Source organism: Lepidochelys kempii, chromosome 3 (genome assembly GCF_965140265.1).
Source record: "Lepidochelys kempii isolate rLepKem1 chromosome 3, rLepKem1.hap2, whole genome shotgun sequence".
In the NCBI taxonomy this organism is placed as follows: Eukaryota; Metazoa; Chordata; order Testudines; family Cheloniidae; genus Lepidochelys; species Lepidochelys kempii.
Window position 1 is genome coordinate 1,029,197 of NC_133258.1, and position 20,929 is coordinate 1,050,125.

General features: G+C 65.5%; 2 protein-coding genes across 5 annotated transcripts; one reads left to right on the forward strand and one right to left on the reverse strand.

The window, feature by feature from the left end:
* Window positions 1-561: 561 nt before the first annotated feature.
* ABHD1 (abhydrolase domain containing 1) lies at window positions 562-9,620 on the reverse strand. Of its 3 annotated transcripts, none has more exons than XM_073335421.1 (9): window positions 9,509-9,620; window positions 4,081-4,241; window positions 3,766-3,948; window positions 3,445-3,490; window positions 1,992-2,104; window positions 1,609-1,782; window positions 1,155-1,203; window positions 913-1,078; window positions 562-836 (listed from the first exon to the last, which is right to left on the reverse strand). In XM_073335421.1, the coding sequence occupies exons 1-9, from the start codon at window positions 9,548-9,550 to the stop codon at window positions 616-618; spliced, it is 1,155 nt and encodes a 384-aa protein (XP_073191522.1). In that variant the 5' UTR covers window positions 9,551-9,620; the 3' UTR covers window positions 562-615. The 3 variants fall into 3 exon arrangements, with proteins under 3 accessions (XP_073191522.1, XP_073191519.1, XP_073191521.1); XM_073335418.1 differs by lacking the exon at window positions 9,509-9,620 and adding an exon at window positions 8,445-8,690; XM_073335420.1 differs by lacking the exons at window positions 4,081-4,241; window positions 9,509-9,620 and adding an exon at window positions 8,428-8,690.
* On the forward strand, window positions 8,843-19,900 carry CGREF1 (cell growth regulator with EF-hand domain 1). Of its 2 annotated transcripts, none has more exons than XM_073335424.1 (6): window positions 8,843-9,577; window positions 15,355-15,455; window positions 15,888-15,950; window positions 18,064-18,134; window positions 18,378-18,502; window positions 18,968-19,900. In XM_073335424.1, the coding sequence occupies exons 1-6, from the start codon at window positions 9,566-9,568 to the stop codon at window positions 19,346-19,348; spliced, it is 753 nt and encodes a 250-aa protein (XP_073191525.1). In that variant the 5' UTR covers window positions 8,843-9,565; the 3' UTR covers window positions 19,349-19,900. The 2 variants fall into 2 exon arrangements, with proteins under 2 accessions (XP_073191525.1, XP_073191526.1); XM_073335425.1 differs by lacking the exon at window positions 8,843-9,577 and adding an exon at window positions 13,241-13,315.
* Window positions 19,901-20,929: the final 1,029 nt, after the last annotated feature.

Here is a 20,929-nt window from a genome sequence, read left to right on the forward strand (position 1 = left end):
CTGTCTGTGCCGGAGGTGGGGGGGCTGCGGAGCCCATGGAGGAATTGCAGGGGTGCGATGGGCCAGTCACTGCGGGGGGGCCCCTGGCACTGGCCCAACCCCCCAGGCAGTTGGCTCCATTGGCCCCGGGCAGGGCGTCTCCTACAGGCTTGGCCTGCTACAAGCTCTGAGCCAGAGCCTCGCTGTGGGGAGCCCTCCCCGCTTCAGCTGCCCCCTGGGCTGTATGGCCATTGTCCTGCCCCTCCCCCAGGGGACTGACAGGTGGGGGTGTCTCTCTCAGGGGGAGGGATCCCCCCCCAGGCAAGAGCCTGGACAGTGTTAGGCTCTGGAAACTGGTCTCCATAGAGCTCTTCCCCCTCCTCCCCGGCAGGGGCTCCAGCGGGGTATTTCCCCTCTAGGGCCTGGGTCCCAGCCCTGCCCCTCGGTTCCCGGCCCCTGGGTGGAAGCCTGGCACCCCCACGCAGTTGGTGTCACTGCGACAGAGCCCTGGCTGGCCCTGTGGCTTTGGGGGACGTGCAGCTGGCTCCATCCCTCCCTGCAGCTCATGGAGGACATGAGGTATCCAGGCAGGAGGTTTATTGGGGGGGCTGCAGCCTGCTCTGGGGCCCGCCTGCGTCAGTGCTGGGGCCTCACGCAGCTGGCCCCGTCCCCTGCCCTCGGGCTGCGGCTCAGCTCCTGGCTGTGCTCGAAGGCGGCCGTGACGAACTGGGCGAAGACGCGGTCCATGTAGCTCCCGTGCCGTGGGAAGAGCCCCTCCAGGAAGCCGATGTGCCCGCCGTGCACCGTCACCAGCACCGCCACCGTGGGGAGGCGCCGCACCACGGCCAGGGGCATGGCTGAAAGAGAGCGGGTCAGGCAGCCGCCAGCCTCCCGCCCTGGGCCCGGAGCCCCCCGGCCGCCCCCTGCACTCACCCTGCAGCGGCGAGAAGGGGTCGTCGGCCGCGTTGAGGCAGAGCACGGGCAGGCGCACGGCATGCACGAAGTGCGAGGGGCTGGCGGCCTGGTAGTACTCGGCACACGTCCCGTAGCCGAACACCACGGCTGTGTAGCGCTCGTCAAACTCCCGGATGCTGCGTGCCTGGGGCAGAGAGCAGGGGTCAGGGCCGGAGCTGCTGTGGGGTGTGGCTGGCCGGGGAGGGGCAGGGGGCCCATACCTTCAGTACGTGATCCACATCCACCTTCTCTGCAATCACCTTCCTGTGCCTGCAAAGTGCCCCAGAGTCAGTGGGGGGGGGCTGCCCCCCGACCCCCAGTTATCAGCCCCAGAGTCCCCCTGACCCCCCTGAACCAGCCCCACTGACCCCCATGAACCGACCCCGACCCATCCATACCTGACCCCCCTGAACCAGCCCCACTGACCCCCACAAACCAACCCTGACCTGCCCATACCTGACCCCCCTGAACCAGCCCCCCAGCCCCACTGACCCCCACGAACCAACCCTGACCTGCCCATACCTGACCCTGCTGAACCAGCCCCACTGACCCCCACGAACCAACCCTGACCCATCCATACCTGACCCTGCTGAACCAGCCGTGCCCCGCCCATACCTGACCCCCACGAACCAGCCCCCCCCACCTCCCCAAACCAGCCCCCCAGCCCCGCCCCACCGGCTGACGAGGCGGAGCAGGTTGGCCGTGAGGTGCCGGTTGAACAGCAGGCTGTTGAGCGGCTCCTCCAGCGAGCGGCTGGACTCCACGGTGTCCCAGGGGACGGACAAGGTCAGGGCCGCCACCAGCCCCGTGTCGTGTCCCCGCTGCGCCAGGTACTTCAGCACCAGGATCCTGGAGAGACAGCACCACAGGTGGGCTGGGGCCAGGGATCTGCTCCCCCTGGGGAGTGTCCCCCCAATTAACCCTTCCCCTGCCTGTGCTTTGCCAGCCCCCTCTTCTCGCTGCTCCCCAGCTGCAGGGGGGCAGCCATTAACCACCCCAGGCCACCCCGTACCTGGGAGATTCACCCCTCACCTCCCTGGGCCAGGTCCCCTGCTCACCCGCCTAGCGAGACACCCACAGCCAGGAGTGGTGCCCGCGGGTGCTGGGCCTTGATGTGGGTGACCACGGTCTGCAGGTCCTCCGTGTTGCTAGCGCAGAAGGCTCTGGGGGTCTAAGAGCAAGAGCAGAGCTGAGGGGGGCAGGGGGGTCTCCGGGGAGGCAGTGCTGGGGCTGGCTGGGTGGGGGGGGTGTCCCCGGGGAGGCAGTGCTGGGGCAGGCTGGGGGTGTGTGTGTGTCCCCAGGGGGGCAGTGCTGCGGGAGGGGGGCTGTCCCCACCTGACCGCAGTTAACAGAGGGCCATGGAGTGGATCGGGATGTTCCTGCTGGATCCCCCATGCTTGCACGCAAGGGAGGGGGGTCCTGGCCCCCCAGGGGGCACGGGGAGGGTTCAGCCCTGAGAGCCACTGGCAGGATGGGGTGGAGCAAACTGCAGCCAGGGATGGGCCAACGCCGCCTGCCTCGGGGAGCAGCTCATAACAGCCAGACTGGGCCAGCTAGCCCAGGACCCCAGATCTGGGAGCAGCTAGTGCCAGGTGCCCCAGAGGGAATGAAGAGACCAGGGAATCACCCAGTGATCCAGCCGCTGTCGCCCATTCTCAGCTCCTGGCAAACAGCAGCATCAGCCCTGCCCAGCCTGGCTAATAGCCACTGATGGACCTGTCCTCCATGAACATATCTAGCTGTTTTTGAACCCTGTTCTAGTCTTGGACTTCACAACATCCCCTGGCAAGGAGTTCCACAGGTTGACTGTGCGTTGTGTGAAGAAATACTTCCTTCTGTTTGTTTTAAACCTGCTGCCTAGTAATGTCATTGGGTGACCGCTAGTTCTGGTGTTATGAGCAAGAGTAAATAACACTTCCTGGTTCACTCTCTCCACAGCCGTCGTGATTTTATAGACCTCTATCCTATCCCCCCTTAGTCACCTCTTTTTCCAAGCTGAGAATCCCAGTTCTATTAATCTCTCCTGATACAGAAGCAGTTCTATTCCCTAATCCTTCGCTGCACCTTTTCCAACTGTAAAGGATCTTTTCTGAGCTGGGGCGACCAGAGCTGCATCCAGCGTTCCGGGCTGGGCGTCCCGGGGATTTCTACAGAGGCAATGTGATAGTTTCTGCTCTTATCCATCCCTCTCCTGCTGGCTCCCCGCGCTCTGGTAGCTGGTCCGGCTGCTGCTGCCCGTTGAGCGGCTGTTCTCAGAGAACCACCCCAGGGAGGCCAAGATCTATCTTGAGGGCTCACAGCTAGTTTGGACCCATTGTTTTGCCTGTATAGATGGGACAGCAGCTCCGACCTACTGGGACCCAGGGGCCTGGGCCTAGCCCTGCCCTCCCCTCCCCTCCCGGGCCCACGGAGTGTGCGGCCCCCCACTCCCAGGGCCTCCAGTGCCCTGGGCCAGGATCTCTGTGGTGGAGCTGGGACCCAAGGCCCCCCCGGGGGACAGAGCTCACTCACCAGCAGATCCTCCCCCTTGCACCCTCTGTTATTGAACACGACAGTCCTGGGGGGAGAGGAGAGGAGACAGGTGAAGCTCCCTGCCCGCTTCCCCCACGACCCGTCCATCCCCACTCCCCCAGCCCCCCTTCCCCCACGACCCCCCCATCTCCCCCCACAACCCCCTTCCCCCACGACCCCATCTCTCCCCACCAATCCCCCTCCGGCTGGCACTGCCCCAGATGCCCATCACTACCTGACCCTCTGGGGGTGACCATGAGGCTGGGTCCCTGCAGCCCCCCCCAGTCACCAGGGGCCCAGCTCCCCCGCAGCGTGTCTCACCTGTACCCCGCGTGGGAGGCCTGCTGCACCAGGTGCAGGATGTAGGTGGCCTGGCTGTTGCTGGTGAGGCCTGGCAGCAGCAGGATGGTGGGGCGTGTGCCAGGCTCCGGGTACCGCTGGCTCTCTGCATTGTCTGCCCAGTCCAGCAGCAGCTGCCCTCCATCCGCTGTGTGGAGCAACTCACTGGGCAGGGAGCACAGGGTGGAGTGAGCCCCGAGCAGCAGGGGCCTGGGCAGCACCCCAGGGCACAGCCTGGGAGTCACTGAGCAGCGTCCCCAGCGCTCGCCCAGCCCAGCCCGAGAGCCCAGCACGCACCTGCGGTAAGAGACCAGGGGCCGGGACTGGAGGAAGAAGCGGAGCAGAGTCTGGAGCCGGCCCTCGTAGCACCAGGGCGTGGGGTAGAAGGGCTCGCTGACAATGGGGCAGTGTGTCTCCAGGAAGGCACGGAACGGCAGCCCGCCCACCAGCAGGGGCCTCTGGGAAGAGATTCGGGGAGAGCTGGGGCCAGCCCAAGCCAAAAGACGGGCCCTGGCTCCCAGGCCCCACCTCCCCACCAGCTGCAGCGTGCCTGGGCTTGTCAGAGCCTGTCACGCTCACAGGCCCTGGCACAAGCCACGGACACGGGCCCTGAGATCCCACGACATGGGGCTGAGCCCTCAGGGACAGAGCCCCGCCCCAACAGCGCAGACCCCTCCCCCAGCACACGTGCCTGGAGCCCCTGCTTGCCCATCCAGGCCCCAGGTGCAGGAGTCAGGCAGCGGCCAGAGATGGGGGGTGGGAGGGTGTAACACCATCATCCCTGAGCAACCTGAGTCCAGGCCATGGCCCTCTCCCACTGCCAGCTGAGGCGGGACGGGCGGCGCCGTTCTAGGCCAGAGGTGAGATGGGGCCACGTGAGGCGGGCGGAGAGGAATCAGGAACAGAGAGATGCACTGAGTAGGGCCTGGAAGGGGGAGGGAGCAGCTGTCCCCTTGGGCGCCACCCCAAAGTCAGAGGCACCCCCCGATATCAGGGGTGATGCTCTTTGCTCACCCATTGCAACTGCTCTTTAACCAACCGAACTCTCATTACCAAAATTCAAATTTGGATAGTGTGGGGTTCTGACCCAAAGCTTAATTGACCTGGTTCTGTGGGTCCTGCCGACTACGCCACTGTGACGGGGCTGCCCGTGGGAGCCAGCTGAGGTCACTCCATCAGGGTGAACTGCAAACAGAACAGGGCGGACAACCCCAAACGCTGGTGGATATTCCACTCCTTAGATTAACCCAGCCAGCCCAAACCAGCTTCTCCAGCACCTCCCTGGGTACTCAGACGTCCAAACAACGCAGTGCCCTTAAAGTGCCCAGCCTCCGGCCTCCATCCAGACACACATCAAACATAGGATGCTAAATTCTGAAAGTCTTACTTCATCATAGAAAAGAAAAGATTCTCCTGACCCCAAAGGACCAACCAAGCGCCAGACCCAAGTCAAATGATAACTCAGATCTTACCCCAAATACACGCTTACAGTCAATCCTTAGTAACTGAACTAAAATGTATTAAAAAAAGAAGAGAGCGTGCGTGCTGGTTAAAAGATCGATATACAGACAGACTTGAGTTCAGTTCTTGAGGTTCAGATGCAGAGCAGAGCTGAGCTTACAGAGGCCAAAAGTCCTTTTAGAAATAGTCCAGAGGTTTTACAGATCTTCCTAACCAGTCTCTAAAGTTCATTAACTCTTTCTGGCCCTGTGTCACCTTTCAATGAGATATTATATTACACTCCTAACCTCACATGAGATGTAAACAATCAGAGCTGTGAAACGCAGCCGGCATTGTGAGAGAGAGAAGGGGAGCTGTGTGCTCAGGTCTTGTGATGTCAGCAAACAAGTCTTGTCTATGGCTCTGGCTTTGATTCAAAGATCAAAAGGGGAATATTAACATTTAGGAAGACACTGGAGTGACATAGTATTATTGTCTATATGGCTCTTTGAAGGTTGTGGTAACCGGTATCTGAACTGTTAATGGATAAATGACCCTGGGCTAATTGCCAGGATGTTTAGGAGAAGGAAAGAGAAGCCGATTGTTTTCTCAGGCCAAAAGGCTGCTGGAAATGTATAAATACCCTGGGACACGATCCTTCTTCATCTCCGATCTGCTTTGGGTTTCAAGAAGGGGAAACCCTGAGCAGTAAGGATTGAGATCCCCAGTCACTGACGGGAGTCACCCTGAACATGGACATTGGACTGTAACCCGTGGACTATTTCTAAAAGGATTTTTGGCAAGGAGTGGAATATCCACCAGTGGTTGGGGTTTGTCCGCCCCGTTCTGTTTGCAGTTCACCCTGACTGAGTGACCTTAGCTGGCTCCACGGGCAGGGCAGCCCGTTACACTGTTCTGAGCCGAGGTGAGATGGGGCCACGTGAGGAGGGTGGAGAGGAACCAGGAACAGAGAGATGCACCGAGTGGGGCCTGGGAGCGGGAGGGAGTAGCTGTCCCCAAGGGCACACACCCCAAAGGCAGAGGCACCCCCCAGTATGTGGGGTGATGACACAGCCAGACAGGAGCCTTGCTGGGCCAATGCCCAGAGCAGAGGGATGGGGTGGGGGTCGACCAGAGGGTCGTTCTCATCACAGCTTGGCCAGCTGGCATTCAGCAGCCGAAAACACCAAGACAGACACCAGCGCGGCCCGGAGCTGCGGCGCTCGGCTCAGCTGTGACCTCGCAGCGTGGAGGGGGCCTCCCCCACTTCAGCCCGTGCCCCCCAGCCACTGCGGCTCCCCCCGGGGGAAGTGAGTCACTGCCCAGCTGTGCTGTGGGGCAGGGACACTTCATTCCACGCCCGGCCTCTCCGAGGAAGAGCGAGGTCAGCGCAGCCATGCCCAGGGGCACGCGGCCGGGTACCTGGTGAGGTGTCTGGGTGGGGACGGGCACTGCCCGGGACAAGCTGCACCCAGCACCACTCCACAAATCGCTCCAGCCCCCTGCCTGAGGGGCCCTCCACTGGGGAACTCAGGGCCGAGACAGCGCGAAGAAGGGGGGCTGCTCAGAGCCGCCCCGCCACTGGGCACGGCCACGGTGCCACCTGGACAGCTGATAATGGAAATAAGGGCTGGCAAAGTCTGCCCGGGGGGGCTCCCAGGGAGGGAGGGGTTATTTGGGCTGAGAGCTGGGGGGGGGGAACCGTGAGGGGGGTGTCACAGCAAGGGGGGCTCCTCGGGCCCGACCCCCCCCCCAGCGCTGACCCGATGGACGGACCCCCCGCAGCACTGACCGGACGGACCGACCCCCCGCAGCGCTGACCGGACGGACGGACGGACCGACCCCCCGCAGCGCTGACCGGACGGACGGACGGACCGACCCCCCGCAGCACTGACCGGACGGACGGACGGACCGACCGATCCCCCGCAGCACTGACCGGACGGACGGACCGACCCCCCGCAGCGCTGCCGGACGGACGGACCGACCCCCCGCAGCGCTGCCGGACGGACGGACCGACCCCCCGCAGCGCTGCCGGACGGACGGACCGACCCCCCGCAGCGCTGCCGGACGGACGGACGGACCGACCCCCCGCAGCGCTGCCGGACGGACGGACGGACCGACCCCCCGCAGGACTGACCGGACGGACGGACGGACCGACCCCCACCACTGACCGGACGGACTGACGGACCGACCCCCCGCAGCACTGACCGGACGGACGGACGGACCGACCCCCCGCAGCGCTGCCGGACGGACGGACCGACCCCCCGCAGGACTGACCGGACGGACGGACCGACCCCCACCACCGCTGACCGGACGGACGGACGGACGGACCGACCCCCCGCAGCGCTGACCGGACGGACGGACGGACTGACCCCCACCACTGACCGGACGGACGGACGGACCCCCCGCAGCGCTGACCGGACGAACAGACGGACCCCCCCGCAGCGCTGACCGGACGGACGGACGGACCGACCCCCCGCAGCGCTGACCGGACGGACGGACCGACCCCCACCACTGACCGGACGGACGGACGGACCGACCCCCCGCAGCACTGACCGGACGGACGGACCGACCCCCCGCAGCGCTGACCGGACGGACGGACGGACCCCCCGCAGCGCTGACCGGACGGACGGACGGACCCCCCGCAGCGCTGACCGGACGGACGGACGGACCCCCCGCAGCGCTGACCGGACGGACGGACCGACCCCCCGCAGCGCTGACCGGACGGACGGACCGACCCCCCGCAGCGCTGACCGGACGGACGGACCGACCCCCACCACTGACCGGACGGACGGACCCCCCGCAGCGCTGACCGGACGAACGGACGGACCCCCCGCAGCGCTGACCGGACGGACGGACGGACCGACCCCCCGCAGCGCTGACCGGACGGACGGACCGACCCCCACCACTGACCGGACGGACGGACGGACCGACCCCCCGCAGCACTGACCGGACGGACGGACGGACCCCCCGCAGCACTGACCGGACGGACGGACCGACCCCCACCACTGACCGGACGGACCGACCCCCCGCAGCACTGACCGGACGGACGGACGGACCCCCCGCAGCACTGACCGGACGGACGGACGGACCCCCCGCAGCGCTGACCGGACGGACGGACGGACCCCCCGCAGCGCTGACCGGACGGACGGACCGACCCCCCGCAGCACTGACCGGACGGACGGACCGACCCCCACCACTGACCGGACGGACGGACGGACCTGCGGGACGCGCACCCAGTAGTAGCAGAGGAAGGCGGCGCTGGCCGCCAGCAGCACCCGCAGCGGCTCCCCCCAGCCCCGGAGCAGCAGGTCGGGCAGGGACCCCAGCGCCCCACACATCCTGCGGCCGCCGGAATCTGGCTCCTCCCGGCTCCCGGCCGCCCTGCGCTGGCCCCGCCCCGCCCGGCAGCCATGTTTGTGAGGGGCAGGGGCAGCCAGGCCGGCAGCCATGTTTGTGAGGGGCAGGCCCCGCCCCGGCCGGCAGCCATGTTTGTGAGGGGCAGGCCAGGCCAGGCCAGGCCGGCAGCCATGTTTGTGAGGGGCAGGCCCCGCCCCGCCCGGCAGCCATGTTTGTGAGGGGCAGGCGAGGCGAGGCCAGGCCGGCAGCCATGTTTGTGAGGGGCAGGCCGGCCGTGGTTAACCCCGTAGGGGCCGGGCGGCCGCGGAGCGAGGGTAGCTCTGCGCTGGAGGGGAGGGTCGCGCGGGACCCAGGAGTCCTGGGCGCAGCCCCTCCCCCAGGCACCCCCCGCGCCCAGGGCCCAGGCAGCGCCGAGCCGCGGGCAGAGGGGTCTTGGGGGGGCGGGAGCGAGTGGGGGTCGCTGCCCCACGGCCCGGCAGCGCCAGCCCCGGGCGCCCTGGACGGCGTGTTCCCCGCGCCGTGCTCACCGCCGGGGCCGTGTCGCGCCGGGGGCAGCGCGGGCCCGGGGCCGGGAGAGTCGCTCGGCGCGGGAGCACCCCGGGGCCGGCACGTTGTTCCGGGGACAGTGCGCGGCCGTGCCAGGCTGGGGCCAGGCCAGCCCGGCACTCCCCCGGGCGCCGAGCAGCCCACCCAGGGCCCGGGCCGCACGGGGCTGGGCCCCGGAGGAGGAGCGGCCAGGCTAGCTCAGCCCGGGGACCCAGCGCTCCCGTCCTGGGCTGCGCCCCCCAGGAGATGGCACAAGAACCCCCCGTCCCCGGCTCAGCAGGGGACACGGCCCCCTCAGCCGGCCAGCTCCTGGCTGGCGCGTGCCCCGGCTCTGCTCGTACAGCGCCGGACGCTCTCACGGGCCGTGTGAAGGGCTCACCCTTTCCGAGTGCCCCTGGCCTCGTCGCCGTCTCGTGGCCATGCGTTCCGCAGCCGGATGGTCAGTTTGGTAAGAAAATATTCCCTCGGGCTGCTTGTAGATGGATCACATCCATTCCCATCACTTGCCCCTGAGGCAGAAAGCGATTAGGATTTGGAGCGCCCCGTTCCCCTCCCCATGCCAACTCCCGCCCCACCCCTGCACAGCCTGAGAGCCCACTGCTCCTGTGGGTGCCCTCTCCTCCAGGGAAAGCACCCCACTCTCCCACTCCTTCCCTGAGCATCTCCCAGGTGCTCCGGGTGCAGGCAGGACCTGGGCAGAGCATCGGTGGCAGGCAGCCAGGCGGGTGGCGCAGGGTGGGGAGATGGGCCAGGCAGGTTGCAGGGTCTGGCAGGAGGCACGGGGTGGGCAGATGGGTCTGGTGGGTGGCACAGGGGGTTCTGGATGGCATGGGATGGGGGATGGGTCCGGTGGGTGGCACAGGGGGTGGCATGGGGGATGGGTCTGGTGGGTGGCATGGGGGATGGGTCTGGTGGGTGGCATGGGGGCTGGTGGGTGGCACGGGACAGGGGGAACTGGGTGGTGGGTGACACGGGACAGGTGCCACGGGGTGGGGAGATGGATCTGGTAGGTGGCACAGGGGTGGCACAGGATGGGGGTGGCATGGACGGGGGAATGGGCGAGGTGGGTGGCACAGGATGGGTCCGGCAGGTGGCATCGGGGTGGCATGGCACCGAGGGATGGGCCGGGCGGGGGGAGCTGGGTGGCACGAAGGATGGGCCAGAGCGGTGGCACGGGATGGGAAAATGGGTCTGGCAGGTGGCATTGGGTGTGGGGGTCGCACGTGACTGGGAGATGGGCCAGGCGGGTAGCACGGGGGGCAGGGGTGGCACGGGGGGGTGGGCCAGGTGAGTTGCACGGGATGGGGGGATGGGGCAGGTGGGTGCCACAGGGAGGGGGGTGGCATGGGGGATGGGCCTGGCGGGTGGCATGGCGGGCATGGGGGATCGGCCAGGTAGGTGGTGCAGGGGGCGGCATGGGGGGATGGTTCTGGTGGGGGGCACTTGGGGCGTGGAGTGGCATGGGATGGGGGAATGGGCCAGACGGGTGGCAGAGGGGGCGGGGGGTGGCATGGGGGGGATGGGCCAGGCCGGGTTCGCGGGGGGCGGCGGGTGGCGCAGGGAGGGGTGGGCCTTACGCAACCCTTTAGCTCTCACCTTGCAGGGGGGAAGGGCCCAGGCCATCAGTTGCCAGGAAACAGGGTGTCGGCCATTCTCTGTGTCCAGACCCCTGCACACACCTGCCCTCTAGGGCTCTGCAAGGATCATACACCCTTATCCCACTGCATAGGGGAAACTGAGGCACCCCCACACAATTCAGAGGAAACATTAAGAACAGTCCCACTTCGTCACACAGGCAACATAGCACTGCCCTGTGTGACCCCTGCAGAGGACATGAACCTGCAACCTCCAGCCTGAGCAGCCGCCTCACCCCGCACCCTTCGCTGCACCCAAAACGCTAGATCACACTAGGGTGGGCTGGATTGTTTTGGGGGGGGGTGTTATGCCTTGGCTTCGGGGGGCAGCATTGACCTCAGCTGCATTAATGGGGTGAGGGATCCTCTCTGAAGCCCCATCTCTCAGGATATCTGGCTGCGGCACGAGCATCCCCTGCTCCTGGGGGCGGCTGGGATCAGAGGGGTCAAGGCTGTGGGGGGCAGAGAGCTTGGCTCTCCCAGCCTGTCTTGCTGGGGGGCTCCACTGCCTGGAGGGGGCCCCTATAGCGGGAGGTGTCACGGCCCAGAGCGAGGCCCCTGCGTGGGGGAAGCCAGAGAGTAGCACAACTGAGGCCTGCCCCATGGGGGTGCTGCAGGGGGCCAGGCCCCACCCACACCCGGGTGACAGAGCGTTTCCTTTGCGGGGTGCCCTGGGCAGCTGGCTCATTCTCCGTGCCCTGGGGGGGGCGCTCTGGGCAGCTGGCTTGTTCTCCGTGGCCCGTGTCGGCGGGGGGGGGGGGCGAGCTCTGGGCAGCTGGCTCGTTCTCCATGGCCCGTGCCTGGGGGGGGGCATTCTGGGCAGCTGACTCATTCTCCGTGCCCTGGGGGGGCACTCTGGGTAGCTGGCTTGTACTCCCGATTTAACTGGGAATTGGTCCTGCTTCGAGCAGGGGGTTGGACTAGATGACCTCCTGAGGTCCCTTCCAACCCTGATATTCTATGATTCTGTGATTCCGTGGCCTGTGCCTGGGGTAGGGGGGCGCTCTGGACAGTTGGCTCGTTCTCCATGGCCTGTGTCCGGGGGGCGGTGCTCTGGGCAGCTGGCTCGTTCTCCGTGGCTCGTGCCCTGGGGGGAGCCATGCCCGGGGGGGGCGCTCTGGGCAGCTGGCTCATTCTCCGTGGCCCGTGCCCGGGGGGGCGCTCTGGGCAGCTGGCTCATTCTCCGTGGCCCCTGCCCTGGGGCAGGGGGGCGCACTCTGGGCAGCTGGCTCGTTCTCCATGGCCCGTGCCCGGGGGGGCGCGCTCTGGGCAGCTAGCTCATTCTCTGTGGCCCATGCCCTGGGGGGGGGCGCGGGTTCTGGGCAGCTGACTCATTATCTGTGGCCCGTGCCCGGGGTTGGGGGGGCGCTCTGGGCAGCTGGCTCGTTCTCTGTGGCCCGTGCCCGGGGTTGTGGGGCGCTCTGGGCAGCTGGCTCGTTCTCTGTGGCCCGTGCCCGGGGTTGCGGGGCGCTCTGGGCAGCTGGCTCGTTCTCCGTGGCCCATGCCCTGGGGGGGGGGCGCACGGGGCAGCTGGATCGTTCTCCGTGGCCTGTGCCCTGGGGGGGGCGCGCGCTCTGGGCAGCTGGCTTGTTCTCTGTGGCCCGTGCCCGGGGTTGGGGGGACGCTCTGGGCAGCTGGCTCGTTCTCCGTGGCCCATGCCCTGGGGGGCGCACGGGGCAGCTGGCTTGTACTCCGTGGCCTGTGCCTGGGGTAGGGGGGCGCTCTGGGCAGCTGGCTTGTACTCCCGATTTAATTGGGAATTGGTCCTGCTTTGAGCAGGGGGTTGGACTAGATGACCTTCTGGGGTCCCTTCCAACCCTGATATTCTATGATTCTATGATTCTGGGGCAGGGGTGGCACGGGGCGGATGGGTCAGACGGGTGGCAGAGGGGGTGGGGGGTGTCACGGGGGGGGATGGGCCAGGCGGGAGGTGCGGGGGGCCTCACGGGGAGGGGTGGGTCTGCCGGGGGGTGGGGGTGGCGGGTGGCATGCGGGCGATGGGCCAGGCGCGGGGCAGGGGGGCGACACGGGGAGGGGTGGGTCTGCCGGGGGCCGTTGGGGGTGGGGGTGGCGGGTGGCATGGGGGGGATGGGCCAGGCGCGGGGCAGGGGGGCGGCACGGGGAGGGGTGGGTCTGGCGCGGGGAGGGGGTGGCACGGGGGGGATGGGTCAGACGGGTGGCAGGGGAGGCGGGGGGTGTCACGGGTGGGGATGGGCCAGACGGGGGGCGGCACGGGGAGGGGTGGGTCTGCCGGGGGCCGCGGGGGGTGGCAGGTGGCATGGGGGGGATGGGCCAGGCGCGGGGTAGGGGGGCGGGGGGCGGCACGGGGAGGGGTGGGTCTGGCGCGGGGAGGGGGTGGCACGGGGGGGATGGGCCAGGCGCGGGGTAGGGGGGCGGGGGGCGCGGGGCGGGCGGGTCCCGGGGGAGCGGGGACGTGTCCCGGCCACGTGGCCTCGCCTCGTAGGGGCGGAGCCGAGCGGGGGCGGGGCGGGGCGCGGGGCCGCTGCTGAACCGCCGGGACCGGGAGCGGCTGCGGAGCCGGCGGGATGCGGGTGCGTGTGTCGGGGCGCGGGGTGCAGTGAGCGCAGCGCGGGGTGCGGGCTCCGGGGCAGTGGGCAGAGATGCAGCGGATGTGAATGCAGTGAGTGCCCTGGGTGCAGCAGACACAGCGGGTGCCGTGGGTGCTCTGCGTGCCGTGGGTGCGGGTGCAGTGGATGCGGGTGCCGTGGGTGTGGGTGCAGTGGATGCGGGTGCCGTGGGTGCTCTGCGTGCAGTGGATGCGGGTGCCGTGGAGGCGGGTGCCGTGGGTGCTCTGCGTGCCGTGGGTGTGGGTGCCGTGGGTGTGGGTGCAGTGGATGCGGGTGCCGTGGGTGCTCTGCGTGCAGTGAATGCGGGTGCCGTGGAGGTGGGTGCCGTGGGTGCTCTGCGTGCCGTGGGTGCGGGTGCAGTGGATGCGGGTGCCGTGGGTGTGGGTGCAGTGGATGCGGGTGCCGTGGGTGCTCTGCGTGCAGTGAATGCGGGTGCCGTGGAGGCGGGTGCCGTGGGTGCTCTGCGTGCCGTGGGTGCGGGTGCAGTGGATGCGGGTGCCGTGGGTGCTCTGCGTGCAGTGGAGGCGGGTGCCGTGGGTGCTCTGGGTGCAGTGGGTGCTCTGGGTGCCGTGGGTGCGGGTGCCGTGGGTGCGGGTGCCGTGGGTGCGGGTGCCGTGGGTGCTCTGCGTGCAGTGGCTGCCCGGGCTGCACTATGGCAGTGTGTGTTTCTGGCACAGCCGCACGCTGGCGCTCCCCGGGCTGGCTGTGGGGGGCCGTGTGGCTCTGGGTGCTCCGTGCTGGGTCTGGGTGGTGGCGTGAGACCCCGTGTGCACAGTGTGTGCGGCGTGTCCCTGCCTTGGCCAGGGGGGTACCAGGGAGCTGCTGGACAGGTGTGGGGGTGGGGGGCTTTGCCGGCGCGTGGCCCTGCGTGTGGCTGGGGCCGTGGGGTGTCGTGTGGGGCAGGCTGTGGGAGGCTGTTGTGTGTGGGAGGGTCCCTGTGTCTGGGTTGCTGTGCCCGGCGGGTGATGTCTGGCTGTGCCCGGTGTCCAGGGCCTGGCGCTGGCTGCTCTGTGTGTGTGGGGAGAAGCTCGGGGCCCGGCTCTAGTCTAGGGGATGTTTTGCCTACAGGGGGAGAGGGGGGCCCCGCCGCAGGCTCTGGTCACCCTTGCAAAGGGCTCTGGGGCCACCCTGGGGGCCGGTGGGGGATGCGCCCTGCCCTGCGCCCTGGCCAGGTCTGTGTGTATGATGGGCATGTGGTGGCATTGCCTAGTCATGTTACATGGGTGCTCCGTCCTGCCCACTGGGCCTGGCCCAGCCCAGCTCGGGGTGTCTTTGTCTAATGCAAGTCCTGTGGGCATCTCTGCCCCAGTGCATGCTGGGTACACTCTGTGTGCCAGGGCTGGGGGGCATTCAAACAGACGAGGCACCTCAGAGCAGGGTGGATGCACAGGGTCAGGCCACGCCAGCAGGTGCCAGGGAGGAGGGACAAAACGGGGCAGGAGCGGGGCAGGTGGAGAGCAAAGGGACTTGCACGGCCCATAATGCACCTCTCCAGAGGGCCCCCACCACGGAGATGCTGTGCCCCGGGCTGGGGCCTTGTTCTCCCCCAGACCCATCTCCTGTTGACGCCTGCCCTGGGAAAGTGGCACCTGCCACGGCACCAGGTCAGTGGAGACAGGGTGGCATGGGGTGAGGTCAGTCCCACGCTGCCACCTGGGCTCCTGGCTGCGGGTGCAAAATGGTCATGGTGCCAGAGCAGGGCACGGGGAGCCTGGATCCCCCAGAGCAGCCTCCCCACTGGCTCAGCCTCCCACCGCCGTGGCCAGCCGGCCCTGGGGCTGTGACTTACCCCACTGGGCGCACGCCCAGGGAACCCCGCACATACGGCTGCTTCCCACACGGTGCCTCGCTGGGCTCCAGGCACTCCACGCAGCAGGGCACTGCACCAAAGGGCCAGGCCCCGGCGGAGTTGGACGCCACCGGAGGGAGACTCAGCCCGTGAGTTACAGGGACCCTCACGCTGGGCTCCGGCAGGGGGTGACGCGGCTGCTTGTCCCCCCCAGGCCGTCCCCCACTCTGGTCTCAGGATGAGGAGCTTGTTGCTGGCGTCTCTGCTGCTGGCCGTGACTCCTGGCTGGGCCGCGCCCAAGGACAGCGTCAACAGGTATGAGAAAGCAGGACTGCCACGGCCCTGCCAGGGGGGAGCCTGGGTGGGGAGCGGGGCAGGAGCATGGGGGGGGAGAGCTCCCAGCAGGGGGTGCTGTGGGAGCAGGGCCATAGCACTGGCTGGGGGGGCATTGTGGGGAGAGAGGCCGGAGCCCTGTCTGTAGGGGGTGTGCTGTGGGGGGGTGGGGCCGGACCCCTGGCTGCAGGAGGGATGTTGGTGGGGTGGGGCGGGGCGGGGCCGGACCCCTGGCTGCAGGGGGGATGTTGGTGGGGTGGGGCGGGGCCGGACCCCTGCCTGCAGGGGGGTGCTGTGAGGAGCCCTGGTGTCTGTACTGCCCCACTGGCTGCTGTAGGCACTGGAGTCCCTGGGCTGCACTGTGGGGCTGGATCCCACCCCTGTGAGCCCTGTTTCCCCATTTGTTGCTCCCAGGTCTGAGCACCCTGCTGCGGAGCCCGTTCCCAACCTTCTGCACCCCGAGCCGGAGGAGCTGCGGTGAGTCCAACTCCCCCAGGGAGGGACCCCGGGCCTGGGGCTGAGCAGCTGGCAGGGAGCCTTGCCTGTGGTGGGACGGGTCTGTGGGGCCGACTGATGCACTGGGGGTTTCCCTGGGGCCCCACTCCCTGGATGTGTCGATGGGGGCAGGGCAGGGGCACTGACTGGGGTGGGATCTGTCTGTCTTTTTAGGGCGCAGCACTTGCGGGATGCTTTGCTGCAGTGATGCGCCTGGCTGGGGCCCGGGCAGAGCAGCAGGGGGAGTCACAGGCTGGGACAGGGAGTTGGCAGGACAGAGTCCCATGAAGGGCCGTGCGGTTTGGGGGGTGTCAGTGGGCTTGGGAGGGTTGAGGATGGGAATCAGAGAAAGCATCAGCAGAACCAATGGTCCAGCTGGCTCAGGAGCCTGTCTGCTGGTGCCAGGCACTTCACCGGGAGTGACCAGAACAGGACAGCTGTTGAGTGACGTAGCCTGTCATCCAGTCCAGCTTCTGGTCTAGGGATGCCCAGAGCAGGCTAATAGCTGTTGTTGGACCCATCCTCCAGGAACTTAGCTAGTTTCTTTTTTGAACCTGTTATGGTCTTGGCCTTCACAACATCCTCTGGCAAGGAGTTCCACAGGTTGACTGTGCGTTGTGTGAAGAAATACGGCCTTTTGTTTGTTTTAAACCTGCTGCCTAGTAATTCATAGGGTGACTCTGGTTCTTGTGTTATGAGAAGGAGTAAATTACACTTCCTGATTCACTTTCATAGAATCATAGAATCATAGAATATCAGGGTTGGAAGGAACCCCAGAAGGTCATCTAGTCCAACCCCCTGCTCAAAGCAGGACCAATTCCCAGTTAAATCATCCCAGCCAGGGCTTTGTCTAGCCTGACCTTAAAAACCTCTAAGGAAGGAGATTCTACCACCTCCCTAGGTAACGCATTCCAGTGTTTCACCACCCTCTCAGTGAAAAAGTTTTTCCTAATATCCAATCTAAACCTCCCCCACTGCAACTTTCTCCATACCAGTCATGCTTTTAGAGACGACAATCATATGCCTCCTTAGTCGTCTCTTTTCCAAGCTGAAAAGTCTCAGTCTTATTAATCTCTCCTCATACGGAAGCCGTTCCAGACCCCTAATCATTTTTGTTGCCCTTTTCTGAACCTTTTCCAATTCCAGTATCTCTTCTTTGAGATGGGGCGACCACATCCGCACACAGTATTCAAGCTGTGGACGTACCATGGATTTATATAGAGGCAACATGATATTTTCTGTCTTCCTATCTATCCCTTTCCTAATGGTTCCCAGCATCCTGTTTGCTTTTTTGGCTGCTGCTGCGCATTGAGTGGATGTTTTCAGAGAACTATCCACAGTGACTTCAAGATCTTTCTTTTTTGTCCATATAGCTGGGATTGTGTTTCCCAATGTGCGTTACTTTACATTTACCAACACCAAATTTCCTCTGCCATCTTGTTGCCCAGTCACCCAGTTTTGTGAGATCCCTTTGTAGCTCTTCACAGTCTGCCTGGGATGTAACTATCTTGAGTAGGTTTGTATCATCTGCAAATTTTGCCACCTCACTGTTTACCCCTTTTTCCAGATCATTTATGAAAATGTTGAATAGGACTGGGCCCAGCACAGACCCCTGGGGACCCCACTAATTACCTCTCTCCATTCTGAGAACTGACCATTTATTCCTCCCCTTTGTTTCCTTTTAACCAGTTACTGATCCAGAGCTGGGCTGGGTCAGGTCCCGCTGGGTCCCAGGGGTGAGTGCAGCAGGGATGGGGCAGGGCCCATGGGAGCAGTTGACGGGCAGAAGGGACCCATGGGCGATTGTTGGCTCACCACACGTGCCCTGCTGGCTCCAGGCCTGGTGCACTGCAGACCATGGGGTCTGACCCCCAGCCTAGCACCAGCCCAAGGCCTGCCCCAGAGCAGAGCTGGCAGAGGACTAGCCAGCCTTGGCAAACTGTCCCTGGGGTTAATTACTTGAGTCTGCTTTGTCCAGCCTCCCCCTCCTTGGCTTGCCTTGGCCCTTTCTCTGCTCTCCCCTGCCCCTGCTGTTCCGTACCCCCCTGGCACCCCCACAGCCCCCAGCCCGGCCTCACTCTGCTCCCTGTTCCAGGCTGCTGCAGAGCTACCTGCAAAGCGTCCGGCAGATGGCCCAGGACCCCGCTCACATGACGAGAGAGCAGGGTAAGGGGCACGTCCCGCCAGCGCCAAGGGAGGGGGGCTGGAGCATGAGGGGGTGGCTGTGTTCATGTGGGGTTGGGGTGGTGAGAGGGCCCCCCACAGGTGCCCAGTGGCTCTCACGCTGCCCTGGCAGCTGACATGTTCCGGCCCCATTCCTGGGCAGGGGGTGCCCAGGCTCCATGCAGACACCCCGGCCCTCCTGCCTGCCACAACTACTGATGCCCCCCGACTCCCCCTCTCTCGCAGTGCTGCTCTACCTCTTCGCGCTACACGACTACGACAGGACTGGGCAGCTGGACGGGCTGGAGTTCATGCAGCTGCTGCTGGACGTGATAGCCCAGCACGCCCAGGGGCAGCCCTCTCCCGACGCGGTAGGTGCCGCTCAGAACTCCCTCCACCCCCAGGTGCTGCGGGACTCTGGGCCAGCGGGAGTCCATGCCATGGCCGGGGCCAGCAGGCATGGGGGTGGGCGCATCTCCCCTGGGCTGAGATCTGGGCCTGGCTGGTGACTGGCAGCCTCCCTCTCCGCTCAGAGCACAGGCAGCACCAAGGAGAACATCTTGGGGGACCCCCTGTAGGGGGGACAGCTCAGGCACCCCACAACACAAAGGCTGACTCTCAAGAGCCAGCCAGTCCCCACCCTGGGCCAGCTGGGAGCCAGCGCCCCCTAGAGGGGACAGGCCCCATGCCCCATTCCCCACCCCTGAGCCAGACAGTCCCTGCCCTGGTGCCGGCGCCCCCTAGAGGGGACAGGCTCCGTGCCCCATTCCCCGCCCCACAGTCTGCTCCCCGCAGCGCTGTGCAAACGTCTCATCTCTGCTCTCCTACCCCTGCAGGTGATCGTGGTGGTAGACGGGATCCTGGAGACTCAGGACCTGAACAGGGACGGGTTACTGAACCCCTCGGAGCTCCTGCTGCCCCCAGCCCAGAGCCAGCCTCCCCTGCCAGCCCAGACTGAGGCCCCTGATGGAGAAGGGGTTGTGCAGTGGGCAGGTGAGGAGCCAGAGCAACCTGCCACGGTCCTGGCGCTCGCAGGCACCCAGGGGGCAGCAGACCCCAGTGTGGAGCTCCCAGAGGCAGCAGGGCCCTTAGCCGAGGAGCCGGAGGCTAGGGGTCTCTTGCTGAGCCAGACGGGGACAGAGGTGGCTCAGCCCGAAGAGGAGGCTGCCAAGGAGTCTCCAGGAGCCCCGGCCGGGGCCCCCAATGCAGAGATCTAGGCCCCCAGCCTAGATCCACGGCAAGCTCAGGGCACTGCCGGGGCAGATCAGAGCTGGCACGGGGAATGCAGGTGCGGGGGCTGCTGTGCACAGAGAAACTGAGGTGGTGGAGGGGAAACATCTGCCAGGGACCCCCCCACACACCCTGGATCTGGCTGTGAGTGGTGCCAGGGGGGGTGGGGTGGCGAGGGGCTGCCTCCCTCCCCACCCCTGGGGAAAGTAGCTGCGCTCAGCCCTGTCTAGCCTGCCTGGGCCCCAGGGGGGCAATTCCTGTGGGGAGTGTGTGAGGCAACCCCTCAGGACAAGGGGCCATAGGTACCTGACCCCTAATTGGGCTGGGGGACCCAGGAGCCACCCCGGGAGCTGCAGGCAAAGCATCAAAGCAGGGTTACCCTCGCCAGCTCTGAACTGTCCCCCCACTTGGCCCCCAAGAGCGGCAGAAGCTGGCTGCCTGGATAGAGGGGCCGGCGGGGGAGGGGGGGCACTGGGACATGTGCAATCGATCATGTAACTTACACTTTGAAGAGAGAAAAATATACATTGAGCCCCAGGGCTCCTGGCCCCCCTCCCTGGATGCGCTGCGCCATGCCCCCAGGAGCTGTGGGGGTAGGACACGTACTGGTGGGGGGAAGCGGGGAGAGGGAAAGGAGTTTGCCCAGCCAGCAGGGCTCGCCCAGCTGAGGGTGCCTCCTGCCCATCCCCACAGGGGGCTGAGGCCATCGGGAAATCTCCCCCCTGTCCCGCCCTGAGCAGGCTGCAGCTGTGTGGGCTGACCAGTGACCCTGCTCTGGGTACTGGCTGCCAGGGCACAGATAACAAGGTCAGCTCCCAGACTGCTGCGCTGGGCATCACAACATGGGGAAGAGATGGCCAGCCCTCTGTGGAGAAAGAGGTGGTTAGGGACTATTTAGAAAAGCTGGACGAGCACAAGTCCATGGGGCCGGACGAGTTGCATCCGAGAGTGCTAAAGGAGTTGGCGGCTGTGATTGCAGAGCCATTGGCCATTATCTTTGAAAACTCGTGGCGAACGGGGGAAGTCCCGGATGACTGGAAAAAGGCTAATGTAGTGCCCTTCTTTAAAAAAGGGAATAAAGAGGATCCTGGGAACTACAGGCCAGTCAGCCTCAGCTCAGTCCCCGGAAAAATCATGGAGCAGGTCCTCAAAGAATCAATCCTGAAGCACTTACATGAGAGGAAAGTGATCAGGAACAGTCAGCATGGATTCACCAAGGGCAAGCCATGCCTGACTAATCTAATCGCCTTTTATGATGAGATTACTGGTTCTGTGGATGAAGGGAAAGCGGTTCTTTCTTGACTTTAGCAAAGCTTTTGACACGGTCTCCCACAGTATTCTTGTCAGCAAGTTAAAGAAGTATGGGCTGGATGAATGCACTATAAGGTGGGTAGAAAGTTGGCTAGATTGTCGGGCTCAACGGGTAGTGATCAATGGCTCCATGTCTAGTTGGCAGCCGGTGTCAAGTGGAGTGCCCCAGGGGTCGGTCCTGGGGTCGGTTTTGTTCAATATCTTCATAAATGATCTGGAGGATGGTGTGGATTGCACCCTCAGCAAATTTGCAGATG